Source organism: Astyanax mexicanus, chromosome 5 (genome assembly GCF_023375975.1).
Source record: "Astyanax mexicanus isolate ESR-SI-001 chromosome 5, AstMex3_surface, whole genome shotgun sequence".
Lineage (NCBI taxonomy): Eukaryota > Metazoa > Chordata > Actinopteri > Characiformes > Acestrorhamphidae > Astyanax > Astyanax mexicanus.
Genome location: NC_064412.1, coordinates 16,486,923 through 16,503,871, shown reverse-complemented (window position 1 = coordinate 16,503,871; position 16,949 = coordinate 16,486,923). Strand labels below are relative to the sequence as shown.

Sequence of the window (16,949 nt, the reverse complement as noted above, 5' to 3'; positions counted from 1 at the left end):
TACACAATTTTACACATGCTGCTAATTTTCTCTTAGTTCTGACTCTTGCCACACGGTTTTGTATGTATGTGTTTGTCTCTCTCTGGATCTCCTTTCACCTGCTTAGCCACATGAATCATATGAGGACCACAGACCAATGAAGGTGCTATCTAAAGTAAGGGGGAGGAGCTTACTCTTAAAAGGCAGAATCCATTGAAGCTGGAGGTACTTGGACTATGACAAACTGTTATGTCAAAGAGTCAACTTTGGTTAGGACTTTTGTAACAGTTCAGTGTTTATTTTTTTCTAATCCTTTTGATACTTATGAACAGAAGAGCCTGGTTTCTGTGGTCTTTGGGTGCTTTCAATCAGTAACTTATTTTACTTGTTAAAACTGCATACATTTACCCTAAATTATGCAGCAATGCAGGACACATGCTTAATATGAGATATATGTTTATAAAGGTAATACACTAGAGTGTCAAAATTTCACCAGATAGCAAGATAATGTCAATTTACCTCAGAGGTTGGCAAGCTTAGTTGTTAGTTACCTCAGTTAGCATGTTTGTTTTAACGTATGACTGTATATACTGTAGGAATAAACAGCGCATCTCTACAAAGAGAAGCAACCCCAGGTCTAGTGCCTCTGCTGGCTGGTTGCAGTATGGCATGTAGCTCTGCCTCTCCCCATATGTTTCAATGACAAAACATTTTCCATCTATTTTTTCTCCTCTAAATTCTGCTTTCCATCCACAATGTCTAATTCTAGAAGTTTTATATGTACTAATACTGACATTTTATTGACCGACAACTGCCATTTGTCATTTAATTGACTAGTGAAGGGTTTACCCAACAGTAGCGTTGTAATACAGCAGTCAGGTAAAGTTAGTAAATCATACTGCTGTTGGTTGCATTTACAGATTCTGTATAAGGTTTTCTGCAGTTTTAAACATTACCATGGTGGATGTGAAATTGAAGTAGGGCTGGAAGTAAATCAAATGGATTGAAATAATTGAATCACTTTTGAGATCATTCGAAAATGATAGATGATAGAAGATGATAGAATAGTTTATAGTTTTAAAATATGCACATGTTTACATATAGAAGCAGAGGGAATATCTGTGAATAGAAGTTTGTGTATTAGTAATTTTCATATTTCACACTTCTCTTTAACTGGAATACAAGGATGATATGTTTGCACCTTGTTTAATGTAAAGGCTGCTGTAAGGTTAAAGGGGGCTGCCTACCTGAACTGTAGAATGAACATAAATAGATTAGATTTTAAAATGGTCATTGTATTGAAACATCTAAATCTACTGTTTAGGTGTAAGAAAGTAAAAGAGAGATTCTGGTTGCTAAATTGCAACAATGAAATGCAGTTTTAAGAATGTAAATTGACAATATTGTTACAGTCATGCAAAAAAAAAACATTTTGTTATCTTCTACTTTTAAATAATTTGAATCTGTTGTTCTTCAAATTGTGTCAACATGTCATGCTGAATGTACCAAAAGACATGTTAAAACGCTGAACAAGCATTTTTTACATTGACTTCCATAGAAATAGTTTTGGAAATAGTACAATGTAGACCTGGGTGCAAATAGTACACATTGCTACACACACCTGGGTGCAAATAGTACACACTGCTACATACACCTGGGTGCAAATATTTTGTGCCATAAAAAAGTAGGTATATAAGTCTTATAAAGTGTGCTTGATGAGTACATTTTGTTTGATTTTTCTTTCAGCATTAGAGATAGATATTAAGGTCACTGGCCTGTAAAAAGTATTTTTGTGTGTGTCTGTATAAATGTAAAATACTACGTTTGGTTCTGTATTTATATACAATTAATTTATTGTTACATTTAGTGTGTGTTTTGTTTATACATGTTTTTATTTTATTTTTTTCAAACCCAGTTTCTACATTTAGGTACTAAATTTTAGTTGAACTGACAGAGCAGTGAAAGGGGTTCCTGATCTAATAAAATGGAAAGAAAAGAAAGAGACACCTGTTTGGACGTTCAGTGAGTGCATGGATGGGGTCTGTGTGTTCTCGGTACGAGAAAGGTGGGCCTATACTCTGCGAAGACGGAGAGCTGCTGCTGCCAACACGTCATCGCCTGATGCTAAAAAACACGCTCACACCTCATCTGGGTCCTCCAGCGCTCACTACCTTCTTGCCGCTCCAGCAGCCCTCGTTGTCTGCCTGAACTCTCACCCTTTGCTGGTGGGGAAATGTCACGAAGAGGCCCGCGCCGCAGCAAGGGGGCGTCGAGGCGAAAAACAAGCGCCGTTATTGTTTTATTCCCACCCGGTACGAGCAGAGGAACCCTCCCCCAAAAAGCGCGGTCCTGCTGAACCAGCGTCCACTAGCTACCCCCATCACTGACAGCGCCGCTGCCGCCACCGTAAGACCCGCCGGCCGCTCTCCCCTGCCTCCGGCCGCCGCGCTGCTTCTCCATCTCGGCTCCGTCTCCGTCTCGTCTCGGATTCTCAGGCGCTACCAACCATGTGAGTAGCAGAGCGGCGGCGGCGGGTGAATGAGGAGCTCCGGGGGGTTTCCGTAGCGGAGCTCCGCAAGCGGCGTCCGTAGCGCTGCGGAAACCCCCGCGCTCGAGCCACTACCACCACGACCATTCGCTCCGCTCTCGCGCCCATCTGTAGTTAGTTACCTAGGTTAGGTTAGCTAGCATGCATCATCCAGCTGCAGCTGCGGAGGGGGGCTACGCTAGCCGCTCGCTTCAGGCTCGCTTCTCCGTAAACGGCGGCCAAGTTGCTTTATGGTTGCTGCCAGAAACCCTCCGTGTGTGTGTCTGTGTGTGCGTGCGTGTGTGTTTTGTTCGGTCTCGTGAAATAGTGAATTAAATCTGGTTTGCATCTATCTCTATTTTGCTGAGAATCGAGTGCTGTACTTGAAGCCATGTTTTTCAAGCTTTTCTCATTTTTTCTTACAATATAAAAACATGCACGCTTGCGGTTCCTTCTATCCTTTTAAACGTGTGTGTGTGTTTTTATTAAGAACGGTGTGCCAGACCGGGCGGCAAGGCGCGAGACTGCTAGCTAATTAATAGCTCGTTTTATTGCGTAACCTTGAGCTCGCAACTCGCCTTTTTATGCTACTTGCACATTGCATTGAGCTCTTATTTGAAAGCAGCGAGAACCTGCTGCTGCTGTTGCTGCTGCATGTGGCGGCGGTGCGTGAGCCACTGACTGACTGGCTGTTGGTTCCTGGCCGTGCATTTGCGAGCAGAGCTGGAGTGTAGTGCTGCACACACACTGACACGCACACACAAGGCTTTTCCAGGCACAGCTAGCTAAAAAAAAAAAGCCAGAGAGCCCACGCATGCTGCCTGCTACCGCTTTTGGAGATGAACGAACGTGGGTGCCACGAGATTCACCCACCCATCAGTGCGCTGCACGCTACAGTGTGTATTTTTAAACTGAGGAGATCCTTCCTCGCTGATCTGGGCCAAAACACTGCGCTGTGACTGAATAAACCAGCGCATGAATGAAAGTATGAAGGCGTGATCGCTGTGGTCGCAGTGCTGCACGTTTTTACAGACCGCCGCCTGCCTTTACTATCACCCAGGATGTGCACGTTTTCAGGAGCGCACGCTTAGCTAGCACACCTTTAGAGCCTGGCAGAGTGAGCACTGAGCAGCAGCACTAGCAGACAGGCCTGCTCCAGGCTTTTAGGCAGGCACTTTCTGAGGCGGTCTCGTCAGAGGTGGGCTGTAACTAGTTACACATGTTAAACTATAATAAGGGCTGGCGGATTTTGTACTGATTCTCTTACTGCTACTACACAAGTATGTGAGGAAAATTGTCCACAGTTATTAAAATAGACTTTATCGATTGGCATTTAGTAACATTTTTAGCTTAATGGTTAGGTGTAAATACCTACTTTATGGTAATGGATTTTATTTTTGCTTAAATCCTTAACTAATTTATTAGGCACTGTAGAATAAACTGTAGTTCCATTTCCTGCCATTCTATAAAAATAAACCCAAAATTGGTCATCATGTTGCTACCAGCATCTGCGCAGAGACTAGAATAAACTGTGGTTCCATTTCCTGCCGTTCTATAGAAATAAACCCAAAATTGTCCATCACATTGCTACCAGCATCTGCACAGAGGCAGACATTTGTACTCATTTGGTAGATCCTCCCCCTTATCCAAGGCCAAGCATCTCATACCGCCTTCATTGAGCTTATGGCTCGTGACTTTTAAAGTGTAATAAGGACTGGCAGATTTTGTACTGATACTCCTACTGCTACTACACAAGTATGTGAGAAAAATTGTCCACAATTATTAAAATGAACCAGACACTGGCAAAAGTATAATTTTTAGGGTTGTGTTTAAGTTAAATCCCTTTTATTTCAGTGTAATTCCCCAGTACTTCTTGGTAATGGGTTTTACCTTTGATTGAATCCTTAACGCATTTATTAGGGACTGTAGAATGAACTGTAGTTCCATTTCCTGTCTTTCTATAGAAATGAACCCAAACTTAGCCATTGCGTTGCTACCAGCATCTGCACAGATGCAGATATTCCTGTTTATTTGGTAGACCCTCCCCTTTATCCAAGGCCAAGCATCTCATACTGCCTTCATTGAGCTTACAGTTTATGACTGTTTCTCTGTAATTTTATCTTAAAAACGGCCAATAAAAGCTGATTTGCTGGATCAGGGATTTTGGCTGTAGATAGCTAAAAAAAAAATGTAAAGCAGAGATTTTACAAATTCTGAACAAAGTTTGGGGGTCTTGACTGAGTTGGTTGTAATAACTTGTAGGTTGATATTGATATTGATATTTTACTGCCCTGTGACCTATTTTCACAAACACTAAATACACATCAATGGCTGCTGTTAAATCAGCATTTTACATATACTATTTTAATTTAACACTAACAGTGTTGATATAACCAAGTTACATTTACTGAGTTCCTAAAATAGATTTTTCATATTTGCAGCCTTAAACTTAAGCTCCCCTTTAATGCTAGAACTGCTAAGCACAGTGCCCACCTTTTGTTACTTTTTGTAACTGTTTTTTTACTGTTATGGTATCACATATAGTGTTTGTTTTGTTGATTTTCGATGCTGACTGTTGATGCTGGGGGGATATGTATATTTTCTGAAGCGGTTTTAAGCTGATGTTGAGATTGTAGTTTGAATCAATATGGATTTCTCAAGTTTGGCTTGTGAATATTATTTGTAAAAGTTTTTGGCTGTGTAATTATGTGACAAGTAAGCCTTCTTGTTTTGGTATAATAGTGAGTAATTATGTTACCAAACTAAACCTGCAGTTAAACCTTACAGTTGCTCTTAACTTCAGTTAAAACTTTTTATATTGCTAAAAACAAACTCTAAAAGTACTAACTTGCACATCATTGTATGTCATTGTATGCAGTTCAAACATTGTTTTAGAAGCTGTTTTAGTGACTGAAATTAAAGCCCGGTTATTTATGAATGAGTATTCAATATGTACTAGAACAATAGAGGCTCTATTTGGCATCACTCATCTTAAAAATAGTTTACCCTCCTTTTTTGGAGTAACTGTCTCTGCTATCCAGGAAAGACTTTCTGTTAGAATTTGAAGCATTGCTGTTAGGGTTTGATTGCATTCAGCAACATTCAAAGGTTAGTGAGTTCAGTAAGGTAAATGATCACTCCCCCAAATGGCCAAATCCCAGTCCATTACAAAAATATTGGATTGTAAACCATCATTCTAGAGAACAGAGTTATAACTTTCTAGCCCATACCTGGCATTAGGCATGGTGCCTATAGGTTTACAATAATCTGCTCTGGTCCTATTGTATTGTTAATAAATAGTCAAGTAAGTAAAGTAAGAAAGTTTGCATTTGCACATCTATAAGTATTGTAGAAGAATTGTAAGAAGGGCATCCACAGACATTTAAATATATAGGTCAGTTTCCCGGAAAGGGATTACGCCTAATCATGTAATATATATATAAAGACTAGCTTTAAATTTCTGACTGAGAAACTTCCCTATAGTGTGTATATAATAAAACATACAAAATGTAATATATCATTAAAAATGTTGACTAATAAAATCTTTAAAACAGACATTAATGATGTTGTTGGCTTGTAGGCCTATTACCTATGTAGGCCTATTGCCTACAATATAGTGTATTTTGCGTGTTGTATTATAGTCAATACTTCAAATTATTAAAAGGTGACAGGCTAAATATAAAGTGGATTAGATTTTTTAGACTTTGATGGTGGACATTGGAGTAGGAGTCAGTAAATCAATAGGTTGTGCTGTGGCTAGAGGTGTATATGTTTCATGATTGCTGTAAAGTTTAGGTTCTGCAAATTAAGCATGCATTGCATGGGTTTACAGGGCATTGGGTCCACTAGTCGCACTACAGAAGTTACTCTTGGTTCTACAAAAATAGACAAGTATTGTGTTATTTAATGTATTGTATATTACAGCAATTATATCACAGCTTGCCAAATAAAGACACTATGGGACAGATTCCCAGACAGGGATTAAACCTAGTTGTAGACTATATTTTCAGTGGAAAATCTTTATTTAAAATGCTTTTTATTTCAAGACTGCGCCTTCTTTAGTTGAAGACTTTCCCTGTTTGGGAAACTGCCCCTGTGAGGTTTTGACAAATTTTGTATTTGATACATATTTCATGATCTCAACAGTCAGTGAGTGGTGAGTTTTACTGTATATATCCTGTCAGGAGCTGACTGATAGGCTACATAGTCCACTATCCAGAGCTTTAGACTATGTCCCACTCGAGAGAAAGAATCATCATGTAAAGTAATTATACTTCACATCCAGGGGAAGCCTGGGGGAGTCTTAGCTTTCCAGATTGACTTCAGTTCCTCTTTCTTAATCACAGTACACACCATTATGGATATCATTTGAAAAAGAGGGCAGTATACTCAGAGGATTCTCTTTTCTCTGTTTGTCAGGAGATATGAAACATTTGTACACTGGGACTTGCTGCTTTTACCAGCACACCCCCCTTCCGCCATGACACCCAGCAGAGGATTCTGGGATTGACGTTAGCATCACTCCCACTGATGGCCTGGACCAGGTAGGTTCCTATTATCCCTTAGGCCAAGAAATTATTTGATTAGCTTTTCTAATTAAGCTCACTTATTTGTAACTATATATTTAACTACCTGCATGTTCTGCATATCTGTACATTCAACTGTGTCTGATTTATGTTAAAGGTTTCAGCAAACCTGCTGAAGCTATGGGGAGCTGTTGGAGCTGTCTATACAGAGACGCCATCCAAGACAACCACCCCACCAAATTCAAGGTAAAAATATGAACATTTTTGTATGTAATCAATGAATATGGACAGAAACACACAACATGCGATTAAATTACAAATGCATTTAAAATAATAATTCTCAATTAAATGACAAATATCCAAAATGGAACGATATATATTTATGAATACAAATTCAATCTGATTTTTCAAAATAATAGAGTCTCTTTGTCATGTCCCTCGGCTTAAATAGTTTGTCCTTAATTTTTTGGAATACGTACCTTGAGTAACAGGTTAGATGGTAAAGTGTAGCCAACATCAGTCACCCTACAGCAGAAGACATTTATAATTTTATGTGTTTTTTTACAGTAGAATTATTCATAGCATTGATCTTGTAATATTGGACATTGTTGTCTTTGTGAACTGAACAAAAGCTAAACAAGATACTATTGGTGAATGTTAAATTACCATAATTACTTAGAATAACATCTCTTTCCACCTGTGTATACTGAGTGTTTTTTGCCTTCTCACATAAAGTCACTATTTCGGAAAACCATTTTTATTAGACAGTAATAAACTGATCTACATCAGTCACCCAGATTATCAGAGTATGTCTAGTGACTCCAGCTGATCTTCTTATAACTGCTTAACTAAGTGAGGAGAGCCAGAAGGTAACATAAACACAGGCACACCCTGAAACATTGGTATCCATCTTCTCCACCATCCACAGACCCCAGTGATCATGATCAAGTGGACCCTTCCCTGGATCTGTAAACGTTATCCAAAGGGAATTATTAATTTCTATTAATCTAAACATAATATGTGTTTACTACAGGTGACAAATGTTGATGATGAAGGGAATGAACTGGGATCGGGGACGATGGAGCTCACCCAAACAGAGCTCATTCTGCACACACGAAAGCGGGATGCCATTCGGTGGCCATACCTGTGCCTGCGGCGCTACGGATACGATTCCAACCTGTTCTCTTTTGAGAGTGGTCGCCGGTGCCAGACAGGGCAGGGTAAGTTTAGTGCTCCTCTGTCCTTTACAGCCTGGATTAGCTGCTCTCACATGTGAACTGAGAGCACTACAGTTGGACATGTTTACAGTCTTCCAGCAGCAGACATGATATTGCTTGAATCATGCATGAAAAATTATACCTGTTAGAGAATCACTGAATACGTTTTACTATCATGACTACATTTACTATCAAAGTTAACATTAGTTTTAGGGGTGTACAATGTGAATCAGATGTGCAACAACATTGCTGGATATCCCAATATCAATAAAGATCAAGATCATATATTAGTTAAACGTTTTGGGAACTTAAGGATTAATGACTGAATAATAATTGTAGAGTTTAATAAGTTAAGAAATAAGTTAAGAAATACTATTATATTAAGAGTATCAGTGAGATTAGGTGAATCATCACAGTGATGGTTCATTATCTTGGACTGATCAAATTGCTGAATAATGGATTTCCACTTTTTAAAATTAATCTAGAAATTTCTGCATAAGTTGATTATAGTAAACCTATTATTTCATTTGCTTGCTGGTTGCAAGTATGGTAAATTAATTAAATTAAACGTTTACTGCTCATGATGATTAATTTATCTGTCTTTGCTTTAAACTCCCCCTTAGTGGAAAGATAAGTAAAAAAAAAAAACTATGAAAAATTAGCTGCACAATGTATTGCTTACCCATGTGCTGAACAAGACACTTGTGCTAGTAAAATCAGAAATCTCTTATTTTAGTATATTAGATATACATCTGTTTAAATGATCATGTGTTATTGGTTTTCGGTTTTGAGGAGTTGGATGTGAACAATAGAAGTGGAAATGGAACATGTGCTTTTCTTTTCTTCTTCAGGAATCTTTGCATTTAAGTGCTCTCGTGCGGAGGAAATCTTTAACTTGCTGCAGGAACTGATGCAATGCAACAGCATTAATGTGGTGGAGGAGCCCATGATCATGACTCGCCCTGGCCATGCACCAGAGATGGAGCTGCCTCGAACCCCGCAAACACCCAACAGTGAGACACACACACACACTCACACATACACACTCATACACAAAGCTGTGCAATGGACCAGAAAGGGCAAATATTTTAGGAATTACACTTTGTTCTTATACTTAAGTATTGCATTTATTTAAGTATTTTTTACTGGAGATTTTAACTTTATCAATTTATTGCTAAAAGTGAATAGTTGTACTCAATTATTTAAATTATAATTCTACTCAAATACCGGTATTTTAAAAAAAGGTCATGAAATTTAGGCCATATTCCTTTTTTTCTGAATTTCAAATTAGTCTGATTTCTGTTCAGATTGTTATTTATTAATTTCAACCTCCAGCCAGACCAACCTGTCGTATTTAGTATTAGTTTTAGAAAAAATAAAATGTTTCATCAAAGTCACTCAAAAATCTTTGACAGAATGAATGAAACAACAGAAAAGCTCCAACATGAATAAAAGACTTTGTTACATTAACTTCTATTAAAAGCTAAGAAGACATTGACATTTTGGAGATCTTTGTTTTTATACATTCCCACAATCAAGAATAATATATACAAATGTGACAAAATATTTAAAAGAGTTAATAAGCAAAAAAGATTAATGTACGTTTAAAGGAAAAAACATACATGTATAGATTATCTTGTAAATCGGTGAAATAATATTTTGTTTGTGTTTCCCTGTAGCTCCTGGGTTTCCAGTGCAGGCTTTTCCTAACGGATACCCCGGGTACCCTGTCAGTGCCGACTCATCCCAGCCCACACTCACTGACGACCACAGACACAGCCTCATGGGGATGGATGACCAGGTGAGGCAAATTCACACACAGATACACACTGATTTTACAAACACACCTGAACATTAAGCCACTCATAAAGAAATCAGGTCATTGTAGATGATCATCTTAGCACTTCCTGCATGTATATGTCCATTATAATCAGCTAAACATATAGTAAAGCCAGTATTCAGTTAGGAAAACATCGTCACTCAGTGACCAAATTAATACATTTAAAGTCACACAAAAATAGGGGTGTGCCATATCATATTGTACAAGATAAAATTTATATGTTATAATTTTTGAAACAATAAAAAACCCATATAGTGATTATAGTAATATTTTGTCTTGAAATCATTCTATTTTTGTTATATTTGTTTTGCCGTTTACTGGAAAACTTCAGTGGTATTTTTGGTCTAATTGTTAATGTTTGTAGTTTATATGTATACACTAAATAATCAGCACATGATTTTTTGTTACATTACGTTATTTTTGGTACATTATTATTATATTTTAATTATTATTATATATAAAAGTCTTTTGTTATTGTTGTTTACCAAACATTTACAGATTTGTTTTCCTCGACTTTTTAAAAGTGGTATACTGTCTACAATATATATATTTTTTTGCAGTAGAATGTTCTTAAAATTATAAAAATATTTTTCAGTGTTTTGTCATATTGTCAAGAATATTTCAAAACTATTGCAAAAATGCAATAGGGATATATTTCTTACCCCTACACTAAAGCTCAGTAATATTTGAGTTACATTTTAAGTTTTTATTCTAATTATATTTTATATTTTAGACACTAGTATCTAAGCTTAGATATGGTTATATAAACTTTATAAACTCACATATGTATGCATTTTGTTAACCCAATTCTCATTCTACTGTGTCTGCAGACACATACCTACGTAAACACAGTGAGTATGGAGAGTGACCTCTCCAGTCGCCACTGTGTTCATTCCCTGCCAGATGTACGACCTACCCCCTTCCCTGAGGCCTCATCAGCCTCTGCTGGCCGTGGGGGCCCGGTACCCGGTCAGCCAGGCATGCACTGCTGCCCAATGGACGACTCTCACAAGGACCCTCAGGTGTTCCTGCAGCCCGGAGCTCAGGAGGTGAAGTTCATGCTGGGACCCACACCAGCGCAGCGTCACCTGCTGGAGAGAGACAGAGACCGGCACTCCGCTCACCCGCTCCGAGCTCCAGACGGCAGCTCGGAGACTGAGGGTGAGGAGGCTCCGCCCATGCACTTGTGTAACCCGCACTCCTATCACCATTACCACCATCACCTCCACCGGCACCCCAGCATGGAGCCCAGCCAGCTAACGTATGAGAACATTAACGGACTGCGAGGGGGACGCAGGCAACGGCTCAGCCCCAGCAGCGTGTCCCAGTCACAGTCCGTCGGCTCCAGTAGCAGCAGCAGCACCACGGGTGAATCACACCCACACTCACACCCACACTCACTCCCACTCACGCACACACACACCTCCATGCTGCCTCCTCAGGGCTACGGCTGTGAGAGGGGCATGGGGATGGGAGGTCACCGCCGCACCGCACTGCTCAATTACGAGAATCTTCCGTCCCTTCCGCCCGTGTGGGAATACCGTGCTCTTCAGCGTGAGGAAGAGGAAGAGCAGGACGAAGACGAGGAAGATGATGAGTATGAGGAGGAAGAAGAGGAGGACTTTGATGAATACGAATATTCAGAGGGGCCTGGGACTCCAAATGGTTATCATCAGGATAGCAGCGGAACTGGTGGGATCCATCGTGATGCTCTGCAGAACTACGTCAACACCGAACAGGTGGGGAAATACACCTATTTAAAAACAGTATTATGTCCAGTAGAATGTTTATAGTCAAAAATAGCTCTTTTCTGTAACATATTGAGCTCTATATTACACCCTGTGCAAGGTGATGCTAATTTCTATTTTACATCATGTGAACAGTCTATGAATATATCTACTTTGATAGAATAAAGAATACAAAATAAAATAACATTGCTGTTTGTGTGAATGAGCTGCTGGCACACCTTCACAGCGCAAATATGCAGGTCAGTTCCTCTGCTGAAAAGTGCAGAAGCACTGCATTGTTAAAATACATGCCCTAAACCAAGCTGTGCAATTCGACGTTGAGGGCTCAACTTTGGAAAGCTTAAATAGAGCCCATAGTCTTTATGCTTAAGGTTAGCTTTTGGTCACTGATTGCAATGATGTTTTGTATTTGATTTTACCAGTGCTTGGGATAAATTTTATAGCATGGGTTTAAATGTAGACATTATAATCTTTCTTATTCATCATTCCCTAATTTCCCTGAGGGAACCTCCCAAAGGGATCAATAAAGTTCTATCTAAGTTCTATTCCATAAGTTTTAGCCCCATTTTAGTCTAATAACTACAGATAGTGTTACTGCAGTTCAGTGTCATATGATGTAATAAGATTGTTGCGATACCAGAATTTAGATTTTGACATTACTTGGACATTACAGGTGATAAATCCGAGATTTTAAACATTAATAGGGCTGCAAACAACTAATTTGTATGTGAAGATGTATTGTAGTTTAGGCATTCTGAGCAGAATAAAAAGCATTTCCTTTGGTCTGATATGCTGACAAAAAGCATTATATACAAGATACACTTAACCAACTGTAGCTGTTTGCTGAATTCCAAATGTATGTCTGTACTTCTGTCTTCTTTAAAGAAAGGATTACTGAAAAAAATCTGAATACTTAATCCTCACTTGCACATACACACCAGTAACATGTCTTGTATCCCCACACAGATACAGCCTCCACGTCTCCGTCATGCATGCCCTCCCCATCCGCACCCTCCTGAGAGGGGCGGCAGAGTGTTCAGTTTTGATTTCCGTCGGCAGCGGGCAGGACGGGGCGCAATGGGCGGGTCTGCCTGCGAGCAGTACAGCCGCCACCCTCCCCCTCCTCCCTCCCGGCAGCTCAACTACATCCAGGTGGACCTGGAGGCGGGGAGCTCAAGTTGTCCAGGACATGGAGGGGCTCAGGTGCCACAGAGACCGCCACCCATGAAGCGCGGTATGGCTGCTGCCACAGCTCCGCCCTCACGTCGCGGGGAGTGCTACGCTGTGATCGACCTGCAGAAGACTGCAGCCATGTCCAACCTTCAAAAAGCTCTGCCACGTGATGATGGCACCTCACGGAAAACTCGCCACAACAGCACCGACCTGCCTCTGTGAATGGAAACTAGAGGGATAAAGAGTAAAAGAGAGAGATTTATGCTCTAACGTGGGTAAAGGTGTAAGGATGGAGCTCTGGGGGTGTTCTTTTTCTTTTGTTTATGTTAAGTCTGTCACCTCTACCATACCTTCAGTACGTCTATGCCAGCTGTTTTTTTTTGTACAGTCAGACAGGTATGTGTACATATCAAAATAAGAGTTAATGCAATTTCAAAAGGTTGTTTAAAGTGTATTTTGTAATCTATGGTTAGGTCCGGAATTTGTTTTGGTATTCAAGGCAAGCAGGATACTGGGCCATGGAGTTGAGCAAAGAGCCAGAAGAAAGCAATGTGTCAAACAAGCCGCATATTTTATTAAAGCCTCACTCAATTTAACTATTAGAATTTGAAATAAATATGAAAAAAGGTTAAAAATAAAAAGCAGAACCTCTTAAGTACCACACATTTAGTACATGTTTAGTTTACACGCTAATGTGCAACATGGCTTGAGGAAATACAAGACTTAAGCTGAAGTTATAAATGTGATTTGTGATAAATCAGTTTATGACTAAAATACATCACATCTTGCCAGTATTTTGGAATCTGTAGTATGTCTCCTATTGAGAGAACACCGATAAAAACTAATTGGAAGAACCTCCAGGCAGAGTAGAATTCTCAAAGAAAACATGCTCACATAGTTACTGTTTACAGTTTCTGTTAAGTATTCAGCATATTTTAATCACTTTATCGCAGCTACTTAGTGTGTGGAGAAAGAAGAGTGTACATTAAATACACAGAAAATCCTATCCTCAGGAATACACGCACTGTTCACTTCCAGTAGTAACATTTTAAAACTGAGACTTTATTGTAAGGTTTATGGTTTTAAAAGAGACTGGCTTTAAAAAAAAACCTTTAGAAATTGCATTTAAATAAGGTCACAAACTGGTCTGTACCTGGTTAGTTGTATTTTTTCAGCTAGAGAGTTTCAACATGAGCTCTTATTAGAGTGTTATGTGTCTGAGCTCGATTTTATACAGTGAAACACGACTGATGGTGGGAGTGTACATTTCATCATCATTTAGAAAAGAGCTTTTAGCAAGTATATTCTTTGTCTGTTATCGTGCAAATTAGACAAAGAAATTTTGAAAAACACACTCAACACTTAAAAAAAGGTACTACAAAGTGTTCTTGAAGCAATGCCATAAAAGAACCAATCTTGGGTCTGTATAGAACATTTTGTAAAAGATAATTGTGAAGAGCCTTCAAAGATTTAAACTTGAGCACTTGATATAAAGATAACTTACCAATTCAAAAAAAAACTTTTGTAAAGAACTATTTGTAGCACCTTTAATTTAAGATGGCAAGATCTATGTGAGTGCTGTTCCCACACTCCCTATGTATTCACGTGTTTGTGAGGGATTCATGTTTTAGGTATTAAGTGCAAATCCAAGAGTGTATTTATGTCAATCTATGTTTTTTGAGAAACTGTGCAAAGCATCATTTACATACATATGCAGAGGGAAGGACATTCATTATTTTTTATATCTGAAGAGAAAATGTCATTCCATAAGCCTTATGTGGCAAATCATATTTATTTGTTTAATTTATGATTATTTATATATTTATTAATTTGTTTATTTTTGGTATTTGACTCTTATTAACAAGAGTAGATAACATATTTATTAATTAGACAAATTGTCTTAAAATAGATGCTACAGGAGATGAGGGAGACCATAGAATCCAGATTGCTGTTGTTACAGTGTTTTTTTAAATTGCAATTCCATGCTAAATAGTGACTATATTATTATGCTAAAATAGTATAGTGACATGTTGTGCCAAACAGCTGAATTATATATATCAGAATTATGTGCCATTAGTGAATGTGGAATTTGAGGGCTAATTATCAACTGAAAATAAGATGCAGCTGTACTCTATACGGATGATAAGCTATCCAGGGCTAAGACCTTGATGAGTTGGTCATGTTTACCAATTCCTAATGAAATCCCATTTATACATCCCAGTGAAGGATATATTTTCTGTTTTGTTGTCTGTTGATATGTCCTGGATGTTTTGACGTTGGTCACAGAACTCCAGTCAAGTTTCATGTTTGTCTGTTCCACCTATAGTAGCAGCTTGCGTACTGTATGTGTCGCCTTGCAGATAATTTTGCACTATACTGTGAAAAAGACTAATGTGGATGATAACTAGAATTCTGTGATTGACAGACTTTCAGGTAAATGGTGGAAAAAGCTCCCAAGATAAAAGTGTTAATGAATTGTAAAGATTAAGTCTTGTGTGAAAGGGATTTTTAAAAGAGAATCCTGGATGAGGGGGGCTAAGGTTAATCTATGTTAGAAAACCTGAACCTTAAATGTTTATTTGTGTTAAACAAAACTTTTTTGGTTTTCACTGTATATATATATATATATATATATATATATATATGTATATATATATATATATATATATATATATATATATATATATATATACATATATATATATATATATATATATATATGTATATATATATATATATATATATATATATATATATATGTATATATATATATACATATATCGTACTGCGGAATTTCCACCATTTTTGAAAATTTCATCAATATGTAAATACACTACATTTCTCATGTAGAGAATAGTTTGGAAAGTGTTCTGTACCTCACAGAACTAAATCCTAACCTTTATTATTTTACCATTTTAATCTGTGATTATACATACATTCCCTGCAGTGCACATACCTCTCACTTTTGGAAGTGCTAAAGCAGAAATATGTGTATGAAAGTTTTAGTTTCTTTTTATTCATCTGAGCAGGGATGTAGACCTGGCTTTTCACACTAGAACTGGCAGCTATACTGTAATGAGTGTAAGGTCTTTGCCAAATAAAGATCAGAATTTTTAGCGTCTATTTAATAGTGTTTGGTTATGGATCTGCCAGAAAAACCTACTGTTCTAAAAGCAGTTTTATTAGACCACCACTAGCAAGGTTTGCTTATTTAGTCTCTTTAGATTTTGTTAGAAATTTAAGTCCTCTATTTTCATAAACTACCACATAAGAAATGCCAAATGAAAAAAAGAACTATGGAATATAAGTATGCAAAAAGAGCTTTTAATAAATGACTATAATCCTGAATAATAGATACCCATTTAATACACAACCTTTCTGTATAATAAGAGTGTTGCTCACTACAGTATAGCTGTTAAAAGGTTAAGCCAAACAAAATCAACTTGTAACACTCACACAAGTACATTACAATGCACATAATGTACCCTAAGAATGCGATGATAAACTATTTGGACACTTTTCAACACTTTTGAGAGAATCAATCTAGTTTTAACATCTATATTTTTGGTATTATGGTGTGAAAAAACATTTTTGCAATAACAGATATTGGAGTCATATACAAGTTTGTCTAAGTCGTGAGAGAGGATGATCTGTGGCAAGATCTACAGATTTCGCCACCTTTCAAAGAGGTCTTGATCAGCACTGAGTTTGCTGTGTTTCTCAGGCCTTGTCTTGGTATATGTGTGCTGTGGGTTAATAAATCAGGCTTGGGGGTGGTGGGGTGGGGGGTATAAGGGAGATTGTACTTGTTTTAACTGTGAGATATATGGGATCATAGATAACCTGATTGTGCCATAGGTGATTCTTTTTGCCAAACAATCTTTGAAAAGAGGTGTATTGTTATTAACTTGTGGGGAAATTAAGGTACAGTAGCACACA

At 38.1% G+C, this 16,949-nt stretch overlaps 1 protein-coding gene across 3 annotated transcripts; it reads left to right on the top strand.

The window, feature by feature from the left end:
* Positions 1-1,870: 1,870 nt before the first annotated feature.
* Positions 1,871-15,649, top strand: frs3 (fibroblast growth factor receptor substrate 3). Of its 3 annotated transcripts, none has more exons than XM_007254291.4 (8): positions 1,871-2,385; positions 6,926-7,050; positions 7,190-7,278; positions 8,066-8,252; positions 9,101-9,262; positions 9,929-10,050; positions 10,920-11,828; positions 12,804-15,649. In XM_007254291.4, the coding sequence occupies exons 3-8, from the start codon at positions 7,213-7,215 to the stop codon at positions 13,230-13,232; spliced, it is 1,875 nt and encodes a 624-aa protein (XP_007254353.2). In that variant the 5' UTR covers positions 1,871-2,385; positions 6,926-7,050; positions 7,190-7,212; the 3' UTR covers positions 13,233-15,649. The 3 variants fall into 3 exon arrangements, with proteins under 3 accessions (XP_007254353.2, XP_007254352.2, XP_007254351.2); XM_007254290.4 differs by having other exon boundaries at positions 1,871-2,488; positions 6,929-7,050; XM_007254289.4 differs by having other exon boundaries at positions 1,871-2,488.
* Positions 15,650-16,949: the final 1,300 nt, after the last annotated feature.

Coding starts and splice junctions, on each gene's coding strand:
- frs3 (XM_007254291.4), top strand. CDS start 7,213: ATGGGGAGCTGTTGGAGCTGTCTATACAGAGACGCCATCCAAGACAAC. Junction 7,279..8,065: donor ACCACCCCACCAAATTCAAG/GTAAAAATATGA, acceptor TGTTTACTACAG/GTGACAAATGTTGATGATGA. Junction 8,253..9,100: donor CCGGTGCCAGACAGGGCAGG/GTAAGTTTAGTG, acceptor TTTCTTCTTCAG/GAATCTTTGCATTTAAGTGC.